This window comes from Solea solea, chromosome 21 (genome assembly GCF_958295425.1).
Source record: "Solea solea chromosome 21, fSolSol10.1, whole genome shotgun sequence".
In the NCBI taxonomy this organism is placed as follows: Eukaryota; Metazoa; Chordata; class Actinopteri; order Pleuronectiformes; family Soleidae; genus Solea; species Solea solea.
The window spans coordinates 4162840-4187560 of NC_081154.1; the positions used below are offsets into that span (position 1 = coordinate 4162840).

A 24721-nucleotide genomic window follows, 5' to 3' on the forward strand; every position below is an offset into this window, starting at 1 on the left:
GTCCTTTTCCCCCCAACAGATGGCGCTCGTCTCTTACTTACAAGTCGGACCACATCGACCCTGGGAATCCTTGTAAAGAGAAAGGAGACATGAAAATCACTTTAAACCACAGTTTTTAGATTTTTATGCACTATAGATATAAATTGAAGAGATTTGGACAGAATCTAATATAATCTATTCTTCCTCCACCTTGTGAAGACCAGCTGCCTACATTACCCACAATGCAAGTCGACCACCAACAGTTTGGCTTTTTTCACTGAATCCCTTTGTAAGACATCGTTTAACTCAAGTAACATTCACTTCTTTGAGTTTCCCCTCTAGAGACAAATGTTTTTTTAATGCATGTTTCCAGATAAACAAACTATAATTATGTTTGTGAACTACAACTTGAATATGCTCTATATACAATTGCATGGTTTTAAATGGTGTATGAAAAACAAGATCTTTGAGAAGCTGATCTGGAGGAGGAGGAAGAAGAGTTGAAACATTTTCACTTTGGATGAACACTTTTTATAAATGAATATGTGAAGGAAGTCCGTCTCATTGCCGAGGAGACACCTCTCCAGTATGTTCCATAAGGGCCCAGGACGTTCATTTATTCCATGCTACAGATGGTGGTGCTCATCAGTCATGGTGCACGGAGACCAAACCACTGCAGAGAGCCACGCAGTCACACTGAGTGTTGACTGAAGGTCTGTCACCTGATGATCTCGCCACTCTTACACAAACTTCCACGCATGGCTCCAGGGTTCTTATTTTTATGTGTCGATCAATGTTCCCTCTGTCTGGATGTTGTGTTGACGTTGGTGACCGGGTTGCCACGGTAAACTTGCGAGACAGTGAAGCCACTGAGCTGCAGCAGCCAGGCCCCGAACCTGCACAGGAAGTCTTTAAAAGTGGCTGGAACTCCATCTCAGCCACCACCATGTTTGTCCTAAAGATAATATTGCCAGTGAAATTCTGGCACAATCATTACGGAGTAAAAAAAAACAACCTGCTGCTTCAGCACAGAATTTTTACCAGTGTAACTATTTGTCGAGAATATTAGTTTAGTCGAACAAACTTAAACACCTCGTCCAGCTGTCCCGTCCATCAGGCCTTGGACGGCAACAATCCACACAGAGTTGGGACTGTGAAATTATCTTATGTACTCCCAGGAAACGCAGCAGGAGCAGCTGTTGGACTGGACGCAAAACAAACTGGGAATGAGGCAGCACTTAGGAGCAGGTCGGCAGTAAAATCAGACACGAAGTCCAGCCAGGGGAGAATATGCCTCAGAGATATTGGATTTGATTTATTGTGTCTGCCTGTTGCTGTGACTGTGTCCCTGTAACACTCATATCGCACATAGTGTCACCTCGAGGAAAACTAAAGAAAACATGTATAATGAAATCAGCAGGATAATCACACAGCAAATATTATTACGTTAAATAATTTTTTTTTAAATTTATTTCTCCCTGGACACACATAAATCACTTAAATGGGAAACAAGTGCTTAATTAAGGGTTGTGGTTCATTTTCATTTTACACTCACAAAATAGGCCAAATTCATAGTTTGCTGCTATAAAATTTGAATATTATGGGAGGATAACCTGCCAAGAACTACATTAATATAACACACTGATGTTCATCAACTACCATAAAGCATAGAACCTGCTTTTCTGGTCTAGAAAGTAAGCATTGTACCACCTTGCACTGCCAATGCTGTCTCTCATTAGTTTACAAAAGCATAAAAAAAGCAATAGGTTGTGGCTTTTAAAAGGGGTTATCGTAACACTCAAAAATTAGCACTCTTTATGCTAAGCTAGGCTAACTAACTATGCTATATTTAGCCCACAAGTATAGGGACTGTGGTATCAAACTTCTCATATAACTCTCAGCAAGAACGCTACGTACTTTGTTTTCAAAAAAATAATAACTATTGCTTAAATAAACTTTAAAAAAACCATTTCTAATCAGGCTGATTATTTGTACATATTTGTAAAAAATTTATTATTATGTTGGTAATTCTACTAATATGAGTGTGTGGAAAAACCTGCTATTAAATCTCCAACAGCCTGCCTAGTTAAGACAATTTCATTAGTGTGCAGTTTTTAATGGAACATTTGAGTGTATCATAAGGCTTTAATCAGCCTTTCACTGACTGTTTCCCTCAGTAAAGAGTCAAAACAACACCTCTTTGTCAGCTAACAAATTTGATCCATTCAGCTAACAGTTGTAAGTGCCGTCCTACGAAATCCGGACCCTTCAAAACCTCCGGAAATACTTCAAGTGAATCTGTTTTTTTATGACAGTTTTTGTATCCTTTCATTCAAGGCCTGGAGAGCGTTGTGTAGATCGGTTGCTCCCAGCCAGAGGGAGGACTGCGCGGAGACGGTGCCAAGGCCAAACTGTTGATAAGCTGCGTGGCGTATGGACTCCTGGAGGAGTGGAAGTAGGGGTATTGATACAGACCGGCGGGGTAGCCGGAGAAGGCGCTGTAGAAACTGGGGCACTGAAGGTCATTGTACTGGCTGGCGGAAGATGTAGCGGTAGAGGAGGAGGGAGGGCAGGTTCCTGAGCTGAGGGAGGTGTACTCTGGAGGAGGTGGTGGAGTAGAAGAGGACGAGCTGTTGTAGTGACCTGGGCTCATCTGCTCCATTTTAATCTGAGGTTTGTGGCCACTGTCCTCACTGGTGTCACTACTAGAAGATGTTGGTGGCATTCCAGGCGATGGACCACTAGAAGATTTGGGAGTCCAGATTGGACTGCTGTGGGAGTGAGAGTAGACGTTCGGTAGGACGAATGATCCTGTGGTGGTGGTGGTGGTGGTGTTGTGTCCATGGCTGGAGTCTGGCGGAGTTAGAACAGCGGAGCTGTGGCTGTTTGGAGGCAGATACTGGTCAAACTCGTGCACATCGAATCCATCGATGGTGCTTATGACATCAGTGCTGAGCTCTGAGATGTCCACTTTGCTGAAGTCGATGTTCTGGCGGCCAGGAGGTGGAGCAGAGCTGCCACTGCCACTGTTGTTGATGGTGGCGCCGCTGCCACCACCATCCACAACCTGGTGGCCATCATGTTTGCCGCCCGAGTGGAGGTCAGTTTTCGGAGTGGTGGGAGGTGTTGGAGGTCCATGAGACTGGCCTGAAAACCAAAACCAAAACATTATATCCTGAAAGAAAAGTTTATCAAATACATCTATAGTCTCACAGTCTTACCTGTCCTGTCTGGATAGTAATGATGATGCGTGTCCCCCGTACCAGCCACCCTGGTTGTCCCTGGTTCTGTCTTAAACAAATCCTGCTGTTGCTGGACCAGTCCAGCCTTACAATCCCCTAAACCCGGTTTTGAGCTCTTCCGTCTTCGAGGCTGGTACTTGTAGTCGGGGTAGTCTTTCTTGTGCTGCAGCCTCAGCCTCTCGGCCTCCTCGACAAAGGGACGCTTCTCTGTTTCAGAGAGAATTCTGGACACAAGAGAAGTGGATTACATGCATTCTTCTAGATGCTAGGACCTTGGATCACATTATTTCGAAAAGCCACCATGTCAGGAAAGTACAAATCATTTTAAATGAGATTATACTGCATATTATGGCGGAATGTCACTCACAAGTTAAATATTAGGATTTTCCATTAACAATGTGATACACCATTTAACCATATATGAAATAATTCATATTAGATCATCTGCCACTACAGTAAATTCAATAGCTTGATAATAATACTTCAGTATTACAATTTCTAACAGTATTATTATTGTTTTTTTCCAAGTATCTTAGATACTTTCGCGGTATGTGATACATATTTTACCTACATTTACATATTTTACTTAAGTTACATAATATTTTTTAAACGTGTGCTTGTTATTTTTTACAGTGCAGTGGTAGTACTATTATTAGTTATGTGGTGAGAAATCACCACATAAATAAGCCTACTTACTCCATCACTGACTATCTTAAACGGAAACAGCTATTCCTGTCCCAATTGGTTCATGCTCTTTGATTGATGAATGCCTTATTTTTCTATATATTGAATTTAATATATTATATATATATATATGTAAAACATCAATGTTAGTCAATGTCTTTTATGCTTAGTTTTGAAATAGGATTCTCATTCTGGGATTGGATTCATTTAAAATGTTTGATCTTTGGCCTGGTAAACATACAAGAATTGACATCAATAACCATAGCATGACTTGAACATGGCATCACAAGAAAACAAAACATCAACATCAAAACATCGTAAACAGGTCATAAACAAGTAAATGACAGCTTGTAGTGCATAATTCACATTCAGGTCAGAATGTGCCACAGTTTTACAGCAGGGATGGGCAACACTGAAGCAAGCAAAGGGCCACAACTAAAAAAATTTAAAGAAATAATAATCAGTAAATCCATATTTATATGCAATATGTGTAACATTTACATTTTAAAATTAAAATATACTTGTGTGTTAAAAGTTAAATGCTATTAATATGAAGGAGCAAAACTGATGTTTGGTCTGTATTTGCAGTAACTTTGTATTGCATTGTCTCTTCATATGTCTAACCATATCAGATCTATAGGTAACCTGTGAGGACGCTGTGGGCCGGATGAAACTGGTTTGCGGGCCACATGTGGCCCCAGGACCTTATGTTGCCCATGTGTGGTTTACAGTCGAACCTCTGCAATACTCACCGCCACAGTTTCCCCAGCGTCTTGCTGAGCTCGGCGTTGTGCAGGTGAGGATACTGATCCGCCAGCTTCCTGCGCGCCGCCTGTGCCCAAACCATGAACGCGTTCATCGGCCGCTTCACGTGAGGTTTACTCTTCAGTCCTCGCTCACCGTGACTGGGCATCGGCAGCAGCGACCAGTCGTAGCCCTTCAACACCTGCGACACCGCGTCGCGGATGCAGGTGGGGAAGCGCTCGGTCTCCGCGCCACGCTGCGGCGTGTTTCCGGACGCAGTGTCCCGTGCGTCAGACTCCGCTGCAGAAGCTGGAGACTCTGAGTCCGAACCATGCGGGGTCATGGAGCGGTCGCTGCCCGCTGGACTGCACGGATGCTCCGTTAACGGTTTGGTCTCCTCTGTCATATTTTTGCCCCCGGTAGAAATCTGTAAACACTTTTTGTTTTTTTACTGTGGTCCAGTTCCCAAAGACGTCACCGTGCGTAAAAGCGCACAGAAGGAGAAATGTCTTACCCTATAGTCAGGTTAAATCTCACGTTTCTCTTCTTGAAATTCCCATTTGTGCAGCAAGAGCTGAATTTAACCATGCAGGAGTCACTGTTTTACTTGACTTAACTTAGTCTGTGAGTCTCCTTAATACTCGTGTCTCTCCTCCCCTTCACTCCGATTGGCTTTTTAACACTTTTTTACAGCGGTTCCTCCCAGTTTGGCAAGAAGAAGCAAGAGGAGGCATCAACAGTAGCATTAGAGAAAACACATTATAAATGTAAAGTTCCTTACTAACTCCAATAAAAGTCTTATTCTTACAAGTGTTTTTGTTCTTATTGTTGGCTCATACTTCATTTCTTTCACATTTTTGAGGCCCTAAACAGTGAAAATGAAAGTAAGTGGTGAAAATGTTTTTGAAAACATGGGGAATGAGTAAAAGTGGTGCAAAATGGCTCAGTCGCATCATACATACATTTATATTATTAACTAATTATCTGTCCATATCAAAATGAACATTTTATTTTGAAATTCTGTGAAACATTTTCGTATTTTGATGTCTTATTTCCTCAAAAAGTCACTTGACCGGCCCTCTGCTGACCAAACTAGCCCCCCCCCCTCCGCAATACATTGGGCCCCTTCAAATGGTAGAAAACGGCCCTGATAATATTATAAGAAATACATATATAATTCAAAAAGAAACTTGATGTAAAATAATGAAGCGATAAAGTTCCATGTTATATTTAAAAATAACAGAAGAAAAGCAAATAAGCAAGAAATAATAATGTGTAAAGAATATCAAATATTTGTATTTATTTTTTTATTGATTCTATAATGTAACTAATGTAATGTAATTAATTTTGCGTATTTATTTGTATAGTATTTTTAATATTTATTTTTATATATTTATATATACTTTATATAATAATTATTAATTAACAAATAAGTTTGTTTTGAAATAAAAAAAAGAATCACTTCCGCGTTTGTTTGGTCACGTGACTGAGCTCCGTGAATGAACATGGCGGACTCCAGTGAGGGAGCAGGCAGCTCTGTGAGGAGAAGACGCGTGGACAATAAGAGACAGACAGAGACAGAGACAGTGGACAGCAGCAGTGGAAAACATGGAGGAGGCGCGGACACTGAGCAGAGGCTGGAGTCGCTGCACACCGGAAGTTACTGGCTCACCCGCATCGTGCTGCTGCGCTCCGTCGCCTTTATTTACTGTGAGTTTGTTGAACTTTAGTGACACGTGAAACACAAAGCTGTGGTGTTATTGTCTTTATGACGACATTAATGATCAGTGATGATGATCCTGAGAAGTATCGATTAGTGTGTGTGATCCTAATCTCAGTCTCAAGCATCAACTGTGTCAACATAAGCTTGTTTTTATAATAACATTGTGAATAACAGATATAATGTGTCTATTTTAAGAGCTGCAACTAATGATTATTTTTTTTTATACTTGTTTGGTCCATAAAATGCCAGTAAATGTTGAAAAATGTTGACAGGATGATGTTCTCAAATTCTCAGAAACTAAATGATGATTTCTTTGTCATATGGAGCAAAGAAACCAGAAAATATTCACATTTAAGAAGCTGAAAAAACAAAAAACTTGTTTTAATTATTCCACTCAAACCGATTATAATCGATTATCAAAATAGTTGTTGCAGCCCTAAAACCATAATCCATAAAAAACTTATTTTGCTCTTTATTGTACCTCATGTTTGTCCCTGTCAGGCTCCCGTATGATAATGATTTCGACCAGTATCATACCGATACTGACCGATACCGGTTCTCATCCCCTAATGCACAGCACTTTGGTCAACTCTGTTTTTAAATGTGCTTTAGTAACAAATGTTGGATTGGATTTCAGTGGTGGCGTTCACCGTCGCTTACAACCAGAACAAGCAGCTGATCGGTGAAAACGGTCTGATGCCCTGCAAGAGCTACCTGAACAGCGTGAAGCGCTACGTGGGCGGGAAGATAGGCGTGGCCGCTCTGGCGTACACGCCCTCTGTCCTCTGGTTCCTGTCCTGGGACGACATGGACGGCAACCTGGACGGCATCGCCCTGGTGGGAATGGCTCTGTCCGGGTTGGTGCTGGTGACGGGGATGGCCAACATGGTTGTCATGGCGACACTGTGGGTGCTTTACCGCTCGCTGGTCAGCGTGGGGCAGCTGTGGTGAGTCGCACACGGCAAACACGCCCACAAGTTACATACTTGGGCTGTATGTAACTCAAACTTTAGGTTTTAGACGTTTGAAGATAACCTTTAATTGATTACTTTGATTCTACTCTACTATGTTTGATATCGATATTAATGATAATGATAATGATACTACTAATAATATAATAATACTAATAATACTTTTGTTAAGCTTTCTAACTCTTACTTCATGATATTTATGGTTTCTAGATCATCTCAGACACAGAACAATTTTTGCTGCTTCCCAATCAAATGCAGAAGAAAACACCGTTAACCACTTTTGGTGTATTTTAGCCACTTTTTTGAGGGCGGCAACTAATGATTATATTCATAATCGATTCATCTAGTAATCGTTTTTGTGTAGAAAATATCAGAAAATGTGCAGAAAATGTTGATCGGTGTTTACCAAACCTGGAAACGATTCCGTTTTAATGATTTCTTTTGCCAAATGGAGCAACATTCACATTAAAGAAGCACACTTATTAAACTAGTTGACGATTCATCCAGTAAAAGTTTTAGCCCCACCGTCTTTATAATAAAAGCTACAGAATATGTCTTCATTTAATTTTAATAATGCTATTGTCCCTTTTTTCCCAGGTACTCCTTTGGTAAGTGAACTCATCGTGAAACAGAAGAAGTGGAATCTTTTGTGGTAAAATCACTCAAACTGCAGTTTGTATTTACACTAAACTCCACAAATGAACTCCTGTATGTCAGAGCGATCGGATTACATGAATAAATATTGGTAATTAATGACCTTGAAATGTCTCCGTCTTACCACCGGCTTTCTCATGTGTGTTGTTTAACGCCAGTTATTGGATAAAAACCCCACTGTCACCGGCTGAATTGAGGGTTATTGATACACAATATGTTGCCTCTTAGAAATAAGAGGCGGTTAGGGCTCTGGCTCAGATAAGTGGCGAGGTCTCTGATTGCTTAATGAGACTTTCTATCCAGAGATGCCAGGACGATGTCTGTGGTTTGCTGCCGTGGCTCCAATTTCAGCATTGTTCTTCTCGCTTAATCCCACTTTACATTTGGACAAATTATTCTCATTTTATGGCTGACGGTGCAGATGTAAAGTCTGCAAACTAAGCTCCTGCAATCCAGATTCAGACGCAAGTACAGGAGTGTTTGTGCTGAGGACACTGTTCACTTACTCGAGTTCTAATAAACCAAACGTGTTCATGAGGTCATATAAGGATGAGAGAGGAGGACGATCAGCGTCCGCAGCTTTAACTGCTGCTTTAACAGTGTCTGTCTGCTTTGGCTGTGCAAACACACACAGCAGTGAGTCCAGGTTCCTGCAGGCTTTCATCACCGCTTGTTCTTTCAGTAGCAGAAGCACGTAACGGTGGACCTCCTGATGATGTGTGCAGGTTGGGAGACTCAGCTGCTGGAGACGGGCTTCCTGGCCATTTTCTTGTGTCCGCTTTGGACTCTGTCCCAGGTCCCGCGCCGCTGTCCCCCGTCCCTCGTCTGCATCTGGACATTCCGGTGGCTCATTGTCCGCATCATGTTAGGAGCTGTGAGTACAACGTGACAATATTGGCCATATTTTTCTTTATGTTTTTGCAAAAAAAAAAAATCTCTGCTTCACTTGTATTTAACTTGTCAAACAGAATTAAAATGAATAAAATGGGAGTACACTCAGGGGCTCCAGCACTCTCTAAACCCCTGCCCTGTCAGCAGCACCTTGACTAACAGATTCCCTGTGGGGAGAGACCAGAGAGACATGGATATTTCTGTCCGGGAGGAAACAGATACTATAAATTCATGCAGACAGACGAGTTCAGCTCCACACACACACACACACACACACAGGCCTGAGTACTTTATCCAGGACGGGGATGTAAAAAAAGTTCCCAAAGATATTCCAGTGTTTGTCCTCCTGATTTTAGACCGTTACTCTTGGAGCTGCAGCTCCGCTATAAAACGCCGCCAGTGTTTGGAAAATCCGACCCGAAATATACGGCTGGCGAAACAACATGTCTGCTTGTTTGACAGTTTCCATGGCGAGTGTCAGACCACCGAGCGGGTTTTATCTGCCAATCAGTGCGGCCGCCGCAAACCCAGCGGGGGTTTTATGTTCTATGGAGACCGCGAGGGAAGCTGCAGCACAGCTTTATTCTCTTACACTGTTTAAAAAAAAAAAAATGCTAATATTTTACAGAATTATTAGCTGCACAGTCTCTGAATGCAGTGAATGTGTAAATCTGGTTTTGATTGATTTTGGCTCAGCACTTCATCATTTACAACTGGAAATATTGGTGGAGCCACGCGGTGGATGTATGGGTTAGCACCTGGGTTCGTGACCCGGTCAGAACAAGGGCCTTTCTGCATGACGGTTTCATGTTCCTCATATGTGCCCGTGGGTTTTCTCCCGGTTCTCCGGTTTTACAATTTGGGGATTAGGCAAATTAGCCATTCTAAATTGACCGTAGGTGTGAGAGTGGACGGTTGTTCCTCATGTGGAGGATAAAGTGGCGGAAGAAGTGGAAATTGAACCTATGATAGAACATGGTAGAGTAGTGCCTCACAGCTGAAAGGTCGGGGTTCACAACCTTGGTCCAACCAACAGGCTTGTGTGCACATGGGTTTCCTTCCACGATCCACTGGTGACCTGTCCATGGTGTGACCCCACCTTTCGCCCTATGTCAGCTGGGATTGGCTCCAGCTCTCCGCGGCCCTCATGTGGAGGATAAAGCGGTAGAAGATGGATGGTTGGATGGACATACATCCATTTTAGTTGTAAGTTCCTTGAATGTTTGTGTTGGTTCTTCTCCACAGACCTTAGTAGAAGATGTTGTTGTTGTTATTAAAAACTCTTCTGACTAGAACCTGGTGGACGGATCCCTCTCAGTCCGACAGGATCAGCTGATCACGATCACAATGAGGTTGTCATTTTTATGGTCATTTTATCACAACGCTGCATTCAGGTGCTGGAAGGAATGTCCGACATGCAGGGTTTTTTAAATTTCCAAATAACATTCACATGGCGTTAAAGTTGATAAGGCGAGGACAGAAAATGTCACGTCTAATTTGGGTGGAGATGACATGGTAATGATGGCAGGCTCTCGTTATGTTAAATCAGCAGTTCTGGACCAAGTGGAAACACTCTGCTGTCGTTGCCGTTGTGGACATGAAGCACAGTTTAAAGTGCACACTCTGTGTTCGATCAGTTCTGGTCATGAGCGGTTGTCAGTCTGAGGGTCTGTGGTTCACCGCGGCTCTGTGGCTCTGCTGCAGAGTTCCTGCATGTGGAGGCGACGCGGCGGCTCAACGGTTGCCTCACAGGAAATGTTGGGAAGAAGAAGAAGAAGAAGAAGAAGAAGAAGTTGTCGCACAAATTACTCTTGTTATTGTTTTAATCCCTGACGTAAAGCGATGCCTCTTAGCTTAAAATTACAAGTAAAGATATTCGTGGTGATATTTCACAGAGTTTCAAAGTAAAAGTGCTCGTTTTGATACGGAATGGTGTATACTGGTTTTATACTGGTGTTTAAAAACATACATTTATGATGGAAAATAAATCAATTAATATCAAAAGCAGAGAAATAAATCTAAAATTTTGTAAATAATAATGTGGACAACTGTGTCCAGTTTGACGTCAGTTTGACACCAGTTTTGACACCAGTTTGACGCCAGTTTTGACACCAGTTTGACGCCAGTTTTGACACCAGTTTGACACCAGTTTGACGCCAGTTTAGATGCCTGTTTGAGGCCAATTTGAGACCAGTTTGACGCCAGTTTGACACCAGTTTTGACACCAGTTTGACGCCAATTATGACGCCAGTTTGACACCAGTTTGACGCCAGTTTAGATGCCTGTTTGAGGCCAATTTGAGACCAGTTTTGACACCAGTTTGACGCCAATTATGACGCCAATTATGACGCCAGTTTGACACCAGTTTTGACACCAGTTTGACGCCAATTATGACGCCAATTATGACGCCAGTTTGACACCAGGCATCATAACCTAACCACAGTTTAAATGTTAGCCCTAAATTTGACCAGTTCCTCAGAAATGAGGTTCATCCTCAGGTTTTGATCTTCTTGAGGACTACTGGTCCTGACAAGGTCAGTATTTATGTTAGAAAGGGTCCTAATGAGGTAACAAATACAAGTAGACACACACACACACACATACAGTCCCGACATATCATCACATGACTCGCATACAGTATGCTCTGCTAATCAGGAGTGTCACCTTATAAATGTCTGATAAATTATTCACTAATTAGTGTTACCGTGGCACCATTAGCAGAGCGGGTTCTATTAAATCACACTTGCACACTGTGGTGGGACGTGAAGCTGCTCAAATGTCTTTTTTAATTTGTGCTGCAGCTGCTTGTGAGGGTAATCGGGCGACGCTCGACAAACAGCGCGGCTAATTTAATCTCAGTGCTTCATGAACGCTGTGGAATACAATTAGCAGTGTTCACATAAAGGCTCGGCAGAAAAGCAAAACCATAATAAGCAATACTTTTATCGTATTAAATAGAATTTTTAATAGATAAATGGTGTCAAGGTTGGTGTCGACTAATTTAAGTCACATCACTGTGAGCAGTGAGGACATATGGTCTGGTGTCCCTGTTTGATGACTTTGTTAGAGCGGTTTCAGATTATTACTTCACATTTATCGCAGTCTTTCACCATCTGTCCACGTCACCCTGGTTCTTCATCATGTTTAAGGCTCTTGGCTTTGCTCCAAGCTCGCATCGGCCCTGTTGTCCTCAGACTGTTGTCCTCAGACTGTTGTCTTCAGACCGTTGTCTTCACACTGTTGTCTTCAGACTGTTGTCCTCAGACTGTTGTCTTCAGACCGTTGTCTTCACACTGTTGTCTTCAGACTGTTGTCCTCAGACTGTTGTCTTTAGATTGTTGTCCTCAGACTGTTGTCCTCAGACTGTTGTCTTTAGATTGTTGTCCTCAGACTGTTGTCTTCAGACTGTTGTCCTCAGACTGTTGTCTTCAGACTGTTGTCTTCAGACTGTTGTCCTCAGACTGTTGTCCTCAGACCGTTGTTGTCCTCAGACTGTTGTCTTCAGACCGTTGTCCTCAGACTGTTGTCCTCAATCAGGACAAACTCAGCTCTTTTTTCAGTGAGGATAGAAATCGATACAGGGAAATATCGTAATATTTTGCTCAGCGATATTATATCGCCAAGTAACGATAGAATATCATTTTTTAACTGATGTTACAATTAAACATTAAAGTGTTTGTGGATTAGCATAAAAAAAAATTGTCGTTTCAGTCCACTAGATGGCTGCAAGTGCTCACTCTCACGAGAGCTGCTGTGTGAGAATATCACAACATCGTGATAATATCATATTGTTACTTAAATATAGTGATAATATCATATAATTACTTAAATACTGTGATGATATCGTATCATTACTTAGATATCATGATAATATGGTGACTTAAATATTGTGATAATATGTTACTTAAATATCGTGATAATATCGTGATAATATTGTATCGTTACTTAAATATCGTGATAATATCGTTACTTAAATATCGTGATAATATCGTGACTTAAATATTGTGATCATTTTCGTATCTGGCGATTCCATCCCTAATAACTTACAACAATGTGGCCTTGTGATTTCCGCAGCTCTCTCTCTCTCTGTTGAAATTTATCGAATTCACAGACGTCACCTGCAGACACCAGCTGTCAATCACACTGTATGTGCTGTGATTTATCATCTGTTTTAGTCTAAATGAGAACATCATTTTCAAAGTCTGACATCGTATGCGAATGAAGAAGAGCTGAAACAAATTATCTCTTTTTTACTAAAGTCAGAAGTAGGCTCATTGTCGCCCCCTGCTGGCTGTGTCAAATATTCCTCGTTTAATGATGAAATTGATGGAGAAACCACCAGTTTCTTAAATGTGTCCATACGTTTACGACTATAGGCTCATGATTGTGTAGAAGCTTGTTCAGTTTTAGGGTTTACTCGGTTTAACTCGGCTGCCCTGGGCTTTGCGTCGCTATCGTGTTTGTGTCTGAATTCGCCACATTTCAGGATCTTGTGATTGAATTGAATTATCAGCTGCATTTTTAACTACAGCGTCTCAACAGCCGGCAGCAGCTGAGCGTCCTGGTTTGTTTTTTTCTTCTAAATCTGATTTGAGGTGTTAGCGGTGGATTTGTTCCACATTCCATGCCAATCACATGACGAGCCGAAGTGTCGGCGTTGACAGTCTCTCGTCCTGGATGTTTGGTGGTGGACGTGCTGTGAGAATTATTCCGTTTCTCTTCTCATGCATCGACAGCAGCCACTTGTATCACAAGCTTACAGCTCTGTGCTGGATGATGAGCGCTCCTGTTCACATATAACATTTCATTTGCAGTAAAGATTGAGGCGTTTAAAAGCATTAAAATGACATGTTTGTCTTCTGTTTTTTTTCCACAGGGTCTTATTAAAATCCGAGGGGACAAATGCTGGAGGGACCTGACCTGCATGGACTATCACTATGAGGTGTGCCTGTGTTTCTCTCCAATGCCGTCCTCTTTAGTCATCCTGTTACACAAAGTGACAGATGTTCTGTGCTTTAATGAAATAGAGCTTCACCTGACAAACCGTACGCAGTCCAAAGGCCTAAAGTGGGGCTATTCAATTACAAACTCAGCTGGGCCACATTTTCAAACCGAATTTAAAATTAAAGACCATGACGATCTGAGGGAACGTCAGTAATTCTTTCCTTTGTACACCTCAAAGAGCCTTAAAAACAAAAACTGTGCAATGTAGTAGCTGTCATTGCTGTTTCTCTTTGACATTTAAAATAAATAAGTTGGTCATATTTTTAGTGTATAAAATCAAAAAGGTGCACAGTATTGGCAACATTTCTCTGAATTAACGATAGATTATTTGTCACATGTGACCCACGCGGGGTCAGTGCGACTGTAGGAAAGTGTTTGTCTGGTGGGACCACTGGCCGGGCCACTAAGTGGTTGCTTTTGGGCCACATGTGGCCCACGGGCCACCATTTGAAATTTGATTATGCGGGGCCTAAAGGATGACGTTGATAGCTGAATCCCTAATCCCTCAATCTTAGCCCTAAAGTATGGGTCTGCCTCATTAAGACCAGGTTTTGGTTTCCATGAGGACTACTGGTCCTGACAAGGTCAACGTTTATACCAGAAACACACACACACACACATGTAAAGCCACTGGCGCCAGGTGAAGCCTTATTAACCCACTCTGACACACTGCTGCCTTTCAGACGTGCGGAGAGAGACCGAGAGAGACGGAATCTCTCCGTCTCTCTGCGTGCTGTGTGTGTGTGTGTGTGTGTGTGAGTGTTTCAGGCACTTTCAGTTGTGTTTGCTTTTTGTTTGTTTGTTTGCTGTAACGCAGCTAATTGCCCCGGGGGCCGGGCGGGGGTTGTTTGGTCGTCTGAGGTCTCGGGCTCGCTGCCCGCTGGATTTCCACGTGTGTTTTTGGTTCACTACAGGTTAAACAACCCGACCCCACCCCCTCTTTTTTCCCCCCACTTCACAAAAACAGTGAGCGTACAGAGCGACCTGCCAACGATCTCCACCTATTTCTGCGCCGTGTTTATTTTTCAGCCCCCTCTCCTGACGCCGCTCTGCATGTTCTGCCGCGACGCACACGCGCGTAATCATCCGCACACAGTGGTGTTTTCATTTTGCGCACATGTGTAGGTGGAGGCGCTTCATTTAAATAAAGCTCCGTCTTTATTTAGAACCTGGGAGGTGCAGCGTCGGGGGAATTAAGAGACGAGTGCCAAAACGAGACAGAGAAAGAGTTATGTTTGGAAATGCTGACACTGGATACAATCGCAACGTCTTGATTATCTGCACAAACAACAAATCTCCTCTTCGTCCTCGTTCTTGTTTCCAGACTCAGCCAGTTCCCAACCCCATGTCCTACTACATGCACCGCTCGCCGCGGTGGTTCCACGTCTTCGAGACGTCGTCCAACCACTTCATCGAGCTCGTCGTCCCGTTCTTCACCTTCCTCGGCAGACGGATGTGCGTCATCAGCGGAGCCATCCAGATCCTGTTCCAGGTGATGATGAAAACATCCATATTTAGTTCTAAAATAAGTCCTTTTCAGGTTTTTAAACCTATTTTTTTTGACATTTTCTAGCGGGGACAGAGTTCAAGTTCAACCACGGGTCTGTATATTTAATATGTTTATTTAACTTTTATAGTAAATTTGAAATAACATGATTTATGAGGCGCGTTGGCTCGCGTACACGCTGATAAATAGTTTCCACTGGAGACACAGCAGCTGTACTGTATGTTAATCCCGATTTGGCGCCGGGGTGGACACTTGAATGCGTGATGTATGTTCCACGTCGCGGTGCGAGGGATGTAATCGATTAGACGTGAACGAATGGTCAATTTATGACTGAAGCAAATGCATATAAACAAATGTGTTCTGCAGAAAAAGGGGGGGGACACGTCTATGTGACTCATCTGTTATTAGAGGTCATTGCAGTAATATGTTTTTCTGTATTTACTAATTATAATAATCATCGTGTAAAAGCTATTTTTTGTTCCTTTATCGCTGCCAACAGTTTTTATTACTTTTTATTATTAGAAAATTAGAGTAAAACCAAAAGGTTTTTGGTTCTGGTTCTAAAATGGACGGATCTAAAAACAGTACAGTGTTGGATTTTAGTCCATTTAAAAAATGATGTACCTCACATTTACCTGCACAGGAATGTATCACAGGGCTATGACAGGTTTTCATCATCATTTTGCTCCAAGAAATCATTCAAACTGAGTCATTTTGGTTTGTGGACATCATCGATCAACATTTCCTTATAATTTATGGACCAAACAAATAGTTAATTGAGAAAATTACACAAATATGAATCAGTTGCAGCCTAATGCACAATAGTTCAGGTGTCATTGTGTTGTGCTTGTAGAAAAATGATTTTTTAAAACAAGTCTTCTTTTTAATCTTTGACAAGATGTGGATAAAACAACAACGTGTGGAGCCTCCAAACAAATAATATCATGAAAATGAGTTAAAATATAACATGAAAGCCTAAAAATATAAGAACAGAGAAGGTCACAAGGTCACCAACAGAAATGGAGATGCAACCCTGTTGTAGTGAGGAGCACACACAAATATCTTAAATCAAAGCTCCTCGTACTTACTACTTATTACAAAAAACACTGAAACTTGGTGCTTTTATCTCTGTCTCTGCTTTTAAAAGCCGTCTAAAGACTTCATTTTCATGTGTGTTACTGTTTTAATGTGTTATTCCCTTAATCTTCCCTTAATCCTACAAGTGTTTTTCATTGTAAATAATAACGTGTTCTTAATGTTTTCCTTTCCGCTGCAGGTCGTTCTCATCGTGAGCGGGAACCTCAGTTTCCTCAACTGGCTCACCATCGTTCCCAGTCTGGCGTGTTTTGACGACGCGTCGCTCGGCTTCTTGTTCCGCGCCGGCGGTGGAGCCAAGAAGGCGGTGCTTGACATCCAGAACGAGGACGCTGCCGGACGGACCCCGAAACCCAGCAAAGGTTTTCAGATTCACAACAACATGCATAACTTTTTTACTCGTTAAAATACTTTGAAATTAGTCATTTTAACCCCTACAGTGTTATTGGAGGATACAATTTTGTTACATTTTCCAAAAAAGGTTTTTTTAATATAGAAAATCAAGACGGTTCCTTGTCTTATATAAGAAAATATATTTATATTTTGTATTCTGGATCTGCACTGAAGCTTCGAGCGTCATAGACCACTTTCTGTGACGCACGGTAACGCACGGTAACTCGGTTTTGGATGTCTGCGGAAGTCACCAAATACAGTCTGTTGCCCAGTAAAGGGATAAACTCGAATTAAATATGTATCTCTTGGAGATTCCTGGTTTACCTATTACACAAATGGCCATAAAAATACTACTACTACTACTAAAAAATCTTATTATATCATAAATATCAAAAATGTACTGTTGTGAGACACTGGTGTATAATATAGGTTTCACTTACAGTTGAAGGTAATGGTCTAAGTAGGTGGAAGAAGTTGAAGAGGGGAATCATGGGTAAAAAAAAAAGGGATAGTTGAGGAGCTGGGAAAAGTATGACATACACAGTTCTTTATTGGAATTTAATGCGATGCCGCTTTTATTTTTTAACAGAACAGGCTCGTAAAAGAGCGAGAGCGGCCTCACCGTAATTGGTCTCGCTGGACCCGTAATGGCCTCTTTAATTTATTAGAGGATGCGAGAGTACAAAATATGCTTTTACCCAAAGTGTGAGCGTGTTTAAATCATTTCAACAGACCCGGCAAGTCTGTAACGGTGTAGAAAAGTGTTATTTTCCTTTTTTTTTTTTTTTTTTCTTGTGGATTACGTTGATGTCTTTACCAGAGAGGGACAAGCAGGCAGCGTCAGGTAGGAAGCAGAGTCCGCCAGCATTTGTCAATACCAGCAAGTCAAACCATGATCTAACAGGCCAAACCTTTTTTCCACTGTTAAAGTGGTCGCACACGTATAAACACACACATGCCAGGCTCTATTTTAACAATCTAAGTGCAGCACACGGTGAGTCCAAGACCTGTCGTCAAAACAAAAAACGGTGTCTAATCCAAAAAGGTTTATAATTACTCTCTTAAATAACATGGGTGTAACAAGCAACAGACCAATTAGATTCCCTTTATTTTTACTAAGTTGTAGCATTTATTAACTATTAACTGACTCAAGTCCCGTCAACGCCCACAAGTCACTTCAAAGCCAGACGGTAACAAACAATTTCTTCTGGATTTGGACTCTCGTCAACTCTGCGCCGCTCAGACTTTTATTTTGAAGATGAACAATGATGTGCCTCCAAATCAAATCAATTTGATTTTCATTGCTCATATTCACAAATCACAGTTTGGCTCAATGCGCTTCGCAATCTGAAAATGTCCCAATATCTGTCCTTTGGAAAAAAAAGGAAAATAAACCTCAGGACGAGCCACAGAGGAGGGAATCAGACACAGTCCCTGCAATTATATACATTTTTGCTCAGATTGTTGTAGATAGGGTGTGACATCTGTGCTGAAAATACTGAAAACACCGACCTACCTATTCACCATCCTATCTACCTACCTACCTACCTACCTACCTACCTACCTACTAACTTACCTATCTACCTACCTATTCACCATCCTACCTACCTACCTACCTACTAACTTACCTATCTACCTACATATTCACCTTCCTACCTACCTACCTACCTACCCACCTACTAACTTACCTACCTACCTACCTACTAACATTTCTACCTACCCACCTACTAACTTACCTATCTATCTATCTATCTATCTATCTATCTATCTATCTATCTATCTATCTATCTATCTATCTATCTATCTATCTATCTATCTACCTACCTACCTACCTACCTACCTACTAACTTACCTATCTACCTACCTACCTATTCACCTACCTACCTACTAACTTACCTATCTATCTACCTACCTACCTACCTACCTACCTACCTACCTACCTACTAACGTTTCTACCTACCCACCTACTAACTTACTTATCTACCTACTAACTTACCTACCTACCGACCTACCTACCTACCAACTTACCTACCTACCTACCTACCTACTAACTTACCTATCTACCTACCTATTCACCATCCTACCTACCTACCTTCCTTCCTTCATGGAAACCAAACTGAGGCGGAATAATCAACAGCAAACATTGCCTGAAGTTACAGACTGCAGCTTTAAACTGTATCACGTTTAAAGCTTTCTTCTCTTTCTTCTGTTTCTTCTGTTTCTTCTGTTTTTGTATGTTCAGGTATGCTGATTCGTCGGGTGGTGAACGTCTCTCTGGGCGTTGCGATCGGCTTCCTGAGCGTTCCAGTGGTGATGAACCTGTTGAGCTCCAAGCAGGTGATGAACACCTCCTTCGACCCCCTGGGCATCGTCAACACCTACGGGGCCTTTGGCAGGTACAGTACAGTCAGCCATCGCCGGAGGTCAAAGGGTCATGCAACCTCTGTACCCACTGCTCTTTAACTACTCACCCATCTCTCCCACAGCATCACCAAGGAGCGCACCGAGGTGATCTTCCAGGGAACTTTGAGTCCAGATCCAAAGGATCCTGATGCGGTTTGGGAGGAATACCAGTTCCTGTGTAAGCCGGGAGATGTTTACCGAAGACCGTGCCTCATATCGCCGTATCATTACCGGCTGGACTGGCTCATGTGGTTCGCTGCCTTTCAGGTATGAAACTCATCATTGACCACTTTATCCTCCACATGAGGGTCGCTGGTGCCAATCCCAGCTGACATGGGGCGAAAGGCGGAGTCACACCCTGGACAGGTCGCCAGTCCATCACAGGGACACAGAGACAAACCACTCACTCTCACACTCACACCTAAGGTCAATTTATAGTGTCCAAATCTGCGTGTTTTTGGACTGTGGGAGGAAACCTGGGTCTTTTCTTATCTATATGCATTATAGTATTATAGTTTTACTTCTCATTCACATCAGACGATATTTGTGTCATATCTCATGTGATTATACTAATAATTATTTTTTGAATCTGTAAAACAGTGACAATTGATCTCAAGTTTGATCAAACATAATATTATTGCAAATTCTAATTGCAATATTTGGCTGAAAAATCTCAAATTCATTAATGTCTTCAAATCTGTCACTTACCTTATGAACACTAGGGGGCAGAAGTTCTGCGCTTACACCAACGTGTCTTCGCTTTTCTTGTTCCTTGTGCCTCGTTCTTCTTCATCTCTCTTTCCAAACCTCTCTCCCTCTTTCTGTTTTTTTTGTAAACGAAATATTGATAAATATTTTTTTTTCGTATTCTAAAAGACCTATGAGCAGAGTGAGTGGGTGATACACATCGCAGGACGCCTGCTCTCCAACGACAGCAACGTCCTCTCCCTGCTCGACCACAACCCCTTCCAGGGCAGAGACCCACCGAGGTAACACACACACATACGCACACACACAATCTGTTTGAATAAGTTCCATGTTTTTTCAGAATAAAAGCCGTTTTTTTTTTTTTTTTGAAGATAATCAAATAATTTAAGACCAGATTTGTTAAATCATCTGCCGGTCCATGATACTGATGCTGGCTGGCCAATTTTGGCCCACGGGCCACCAATTTCACCAACAGAAACATTTGTTTATATGCATTTTTTTTTTTTTACATTTCATAAAATTTTTCATAAAAGTTTTTGTCCCGATGCGTCAAAAAAAGTGAGTGAATGAATTTCAATGAGGACATTTTGTGCGTAGGGGTGTTAGTGTGAGTATTTTAGTTAACGTTGTTTACAATAGAAAAAATATGCATGAAAAAAAGATAAAATGTTCTAGAAAATTAAAAGTCACAAACACAAAAGTGTGTCTTAGTGTGTTTAAGGGTTAACAAACCAACATTTTCACCATTTTGGCTCCAGATGAATCGTCTAAATTTAGTTTCCAAGGACTTCTAATATGTTTTTTCATGCTGTTACATTAAAAATGACATGAATACAAAGAGGATTATGGAAGATTTCTGTTTAAATCAGTGTCACTCTCCTGTGTGCTTGTTCCTGTCAGGTGGGTACGAGGAGAACATTTCAGATACAAGTTCAGCGTGCCGGGCAGCGCCAGCGCAGTGCAGGGGAAGTGGTGGCTGAGGAAACGCATCGGACCTTACTTCCCCGCAGTCGACCTGGAAGCACTGAGAGGATACTTCCAGTCCAGGAACTGGCCCCACCCACATTTACCACGGAACAGGATGTAAAGACAAAACAAATGATGTGGACAACGGCACCCGGAGAGAATCGCCTCAGGGAGGTCAGTTTCAGAGAGAGGAGGATTCATGTTACAACGAAGATGACGTCAGGTTTTTCTGTTGTCGTGAAGAATCTTCAGTTGTCAAAAACAAGGTCTCTTAACTGTGATTAAATCGTTTCTTTTGTTTTTTTTCAGCCTGTAAAAGTGTAAACATGTTATTGACACATGTTGTTCTGGATAAAATGTGGACTTTTTTTGGAAGTTTGACTCTCGTACATATCAGAACGACCTCAGGCTGTGAAGTGATTCACATAAAAAGGGGGAAAATAAACTTAACTTAGGACTAATTAACTGTCCAATGTGGACACTTTGTCTGATTTACTAAAGGAACAATTAGAGAAAAGGTGAAACCACTGAAGATTGATCCTGTTTTAAAGGTGCAGAATGTAGAAGAGAGGGTTAAGGGTTTAGATTACACTGTTTTTAATCCTTAAATTGAAGCTAACACACGGCACACATCATCGAAACAATAACCTTCAACAAAAATACAATATACACCTGAAAAACAACACAAAAACAGACAAACGGGCTCAACCACGCTTCATTTATTTAAAGTTACAGCTAAAAAAAACAAGCAAATGAACTTGATACCAGATTTAAAAGTCTGTTTTATGTCGTCAAATCTATTTAATTTGTTCTTCTCAGTTGCTGCTGTTCTTCTTATCTCTAATTAATAATGGATTTATTTTTCCCCCAGTGTGACAGTGTTGGTATATGCACAGATTTCTAGTTTTTTAAATATTAAATTATTGAGTACAAGTGATGGAGAAAGAAAAGATTCTACAGCTCCTTGGATATTTCAATGTGCCCTATAAAATATCTTGAAAAGCCTGAAGCGTTGAAGCGTTTCCTGGTTTCCATATTATTTACTTTGATTTCATAGCTTATATTTTCATTAATTTCCCCTGAAAATGGCTTCAAAAAGGGATTTTTTTCCAGTTAAAAGTAAAAGAAATTGACCCGAACGCATCAGTGTTGATTATATTTAAATAAACTAGAGGTATTTATTGCTAAAACATTCATAATGAATACTAATAAATTCCCAATTATTTTATGAAACTGCACATCACAGTAGTTTCAGAGTGACACAAAGATGCCACTAGATGGAGCTGTTCTCCATGTATTTAAAGGCTTTTTACTTCTCTACTGAACCTTGAAACTCATCCATTATGTCTTTATTTTTCTTGTCAACTTGGAATTTATCACAACTTGTCAACAAAGTGTTTTTTTGTTGCACAGAATGAAAATGAATTTTCACATTTTTGACGAGTCATGAATCAAAACCTTCTCTGGCTTCTAATCGTCTTTGTGAGTTTTGAGTGATTGACTTTGTGTCGGTTCAACCATGTGCCGCCGAGACAGTGACAGACACTAATTAACCGCTTCCCTGTGAGGGAGTGTGATGTAGCGATGCAGAGATTCAGGTCCAGCTCTGCGAGTGTGCGACACGGCGAACCATCTGTTTCCACTGATAAGAACCAAACAGCCGGGGACTTGTGAGCGTTTCTGTCGCTCGGTGGATCCTTGTTTTTCAAGAAAGAGCAGTCGCAGGCACAGAGTCGGAGGAGCTGGTTTCCAACACGTTTCATTATCAGATAAATACTCTTAACTGACCAAGTTTGAAACTTGTGTGACGGCACATCATCCATCCTGCGTCCTACATCAACAACGTCCATTAAATCAAATAAAACGAAATACAATGAGAGAATAGAGTGCTGCTCTGGTCTGTGCCTTTTATAAATATGCTTAAAAATACAAAAAAACAAACAAAATACAACATGAGTAATGAATAAAAAGCATCTTCCAGGTCAAATACAGGTTCAAAATGATAACTCTAGGCTGTTAATTGTTTGCTCCTGGCAAAGATACTTTTATCTAAAATGCTGTTACGTATTCAAACTATTGTTTAATCTGGTAACAGTCAGAATATTATACAACACAGAGAAGCAACAGGAGCCATCTGTGTGTTCACATTCAGCCAAAACGCTTCAGACGGAACACGATGAGACACATTTTCAAACTCAACTTTCTTTTCCTGTGCTTTTTTTTTTATTTTTTGCCAAAAGAGAGATTAGAGTGTCCAGTTAATCTAATCTGCATGTTTTGAACCAGAGAGAAGCGACGTGTACACGGGGAGAACATGCAGGAAAGGCCCTTGGTCGCACATGGGATTTGGACTGGTGTTCTTCTTGCTGTGAGGCAACAATGCTCACCACTGCGCCTCTGTGTTGCCATTCTAATTATCTAATTTCTTTGCATGGTTTAAATCATGCAGGTTCAGAGAAGTCTGCATGCCAAATTAGTAACAGAAGGGTTAAGTACATTAAATGTCATATACTTTAAGACTTTCTGATTTTTCCTCCATTAGAGGAAGCTCGTGAACAGTACCACAGTTTGAGAACCATGGCTCTAGTTCTTACAGTGTATCGAAGCAGCCAAAGATCTTCTCTGGAAGACACAGTTTGGACGGTGTAAATAGTTGCGTTACAGGATGAAGGAGAGCGAGCAGTGTCCGTGCGAGGACGTGTTGTTTCCCCCTGTTGTTGGCAGCTCGTTGCTTTTTGTTTGACAGTGTCACACTTTCACAGCAGGGCTGTTTTTAATCGTCTCCCCATCAAACTGTAACTGCATCTGCGTCCTGTTTGCTGTGTTTTGATGCCACTGGACTCTTTCTCTTTGTTTAGCAGTTTTTATGGGACTTTGTTCTGGGATCGCATAATAACAGGCAGCAGATCGACAGGGGTGTGGGTTGTTGGTACAATTCCATGCTGACAATGTCTGAACAAGGCAAAAAAAAAAAAAAGATCTCAGAGATGCATCACTGAAAAGGATGAGCGTGAATTGAGATGTGGGTGTCAAGGTTAGGACAGAAAAAGACGGACGTCCGGACAAAAGGACAACTCATGCTGTGTTCATGGTTACGTCAAAGAGTGTGTGTGTCATCGCCGTGTACTGTTGAATGTAAGGAGTGAGTCATGCAGTGAGTTCAGGGACCGGTTTCTGCAGCTGATGAACACTCACTGGTCATTTTATTAGGCACACGGTGAAGCTTTTACATGTTAAGTGGGATTGTTGTGCGTTCGAAAGTCTTCTGCAATCCTTGGTTGCACCGAGTGTTATTAGAGTTACTGTGGGACTTTATATCACGACCGTGAATTCCCCAAATATAAACTTGTGCTTTATTTGACTTGAAATGGGACCAACATGAAGAAGACCTGAAACCTGTGATTGAGATATAAATATAAATCAAGTTAGCAGTAGACTTATCTTCTCCAAATTAGTGGAGGCGCCCCCTGATGGCCATTTTAGAGAATACTGGTTGCAGACACATCGACATTTAATTTGGGCTTTTATTTTGACGGGCAGTGTGATCAAGAATGAAGTGTTTCCATCCTTTTCTCTGCTACAGTGCACTCAGTGTCCGTCTGTCGCCGGTGAGATTATTTCTGCTTCCGAGCTGCTGTGCATAATAAAAAAGAAGAAGAAGAGGAATAAAGCTTTATGTAAATCTCATGCCTGCAGGTGACACTCGGGGAACAATAAGTCCATGATGCCTCAAGTCCCACATTTTAACAGCAGGTCT

General features: G+C 41.5%; 2 protein-coding genes across 3 annotated transcripts; one reads left to right on the forward strand and one right to left on the reverse strand.

Annotated features, from left to right (window-relative positions):
• Positions 1-289: 289 nt before the first annotated feature.
• Positions 290-5555, reverse strand: LOC131448746 (transcription factor Sox-8-like). Of its 2 annotated transcripts, XM_058621476.1 has the most exons (4): positions 5164-5555; positions 4658-5076; positions 3201-3445; positions 290-3126 (listed from the first exon to the last, which is right to left on the reverse strand). In XM_058621476.1, the coding sequence occupies exons 2-4, from the start codon at positions 5053-5055 to the stop codon at positions 2312-2314; spliced, it is 1458 nt and encodes a 485-aa protein (XP_058477459.1). In that variant the 5' UTR covers positions 5056-5076; positions 5164-5555; the 3' UTR covers positions 290-2311. The 2 variants fall into 2 exon arrangements, with proteins under 2 accessions (XP_058477459.1, XP_058477458.1); XM_058621475.1 differs by having other exon boundaries at positions 4658-5555.
• Positions 5556-6154: 599 nt separating this feature from the next.
• lmf1 (lipase maturation factor 1) lies at positions 6155-22053 on the forward strand. The gene is made up of 11 exons (XM_058621823.1): positions 6155-6359; positions 7010-7319; positions 7941-7951; positions 8723-8871; positions 13765-13830; positions 15217-15384; positions 16676-16856; positions 19130-19283; positions 19374-19557; positions 20167-20279; positions 20899-22053. Exons 1-11 carry the CDS (start codon positions 6155-6157, stop codon positions 21083-21085), a joined length of 1728 nt encoding a protein of 575 aa, XP_058477806.1. The 3' UTR covers positions 21086-22053.
• Positions 22054-24721: the final 2668 nt, after the last annotated feature.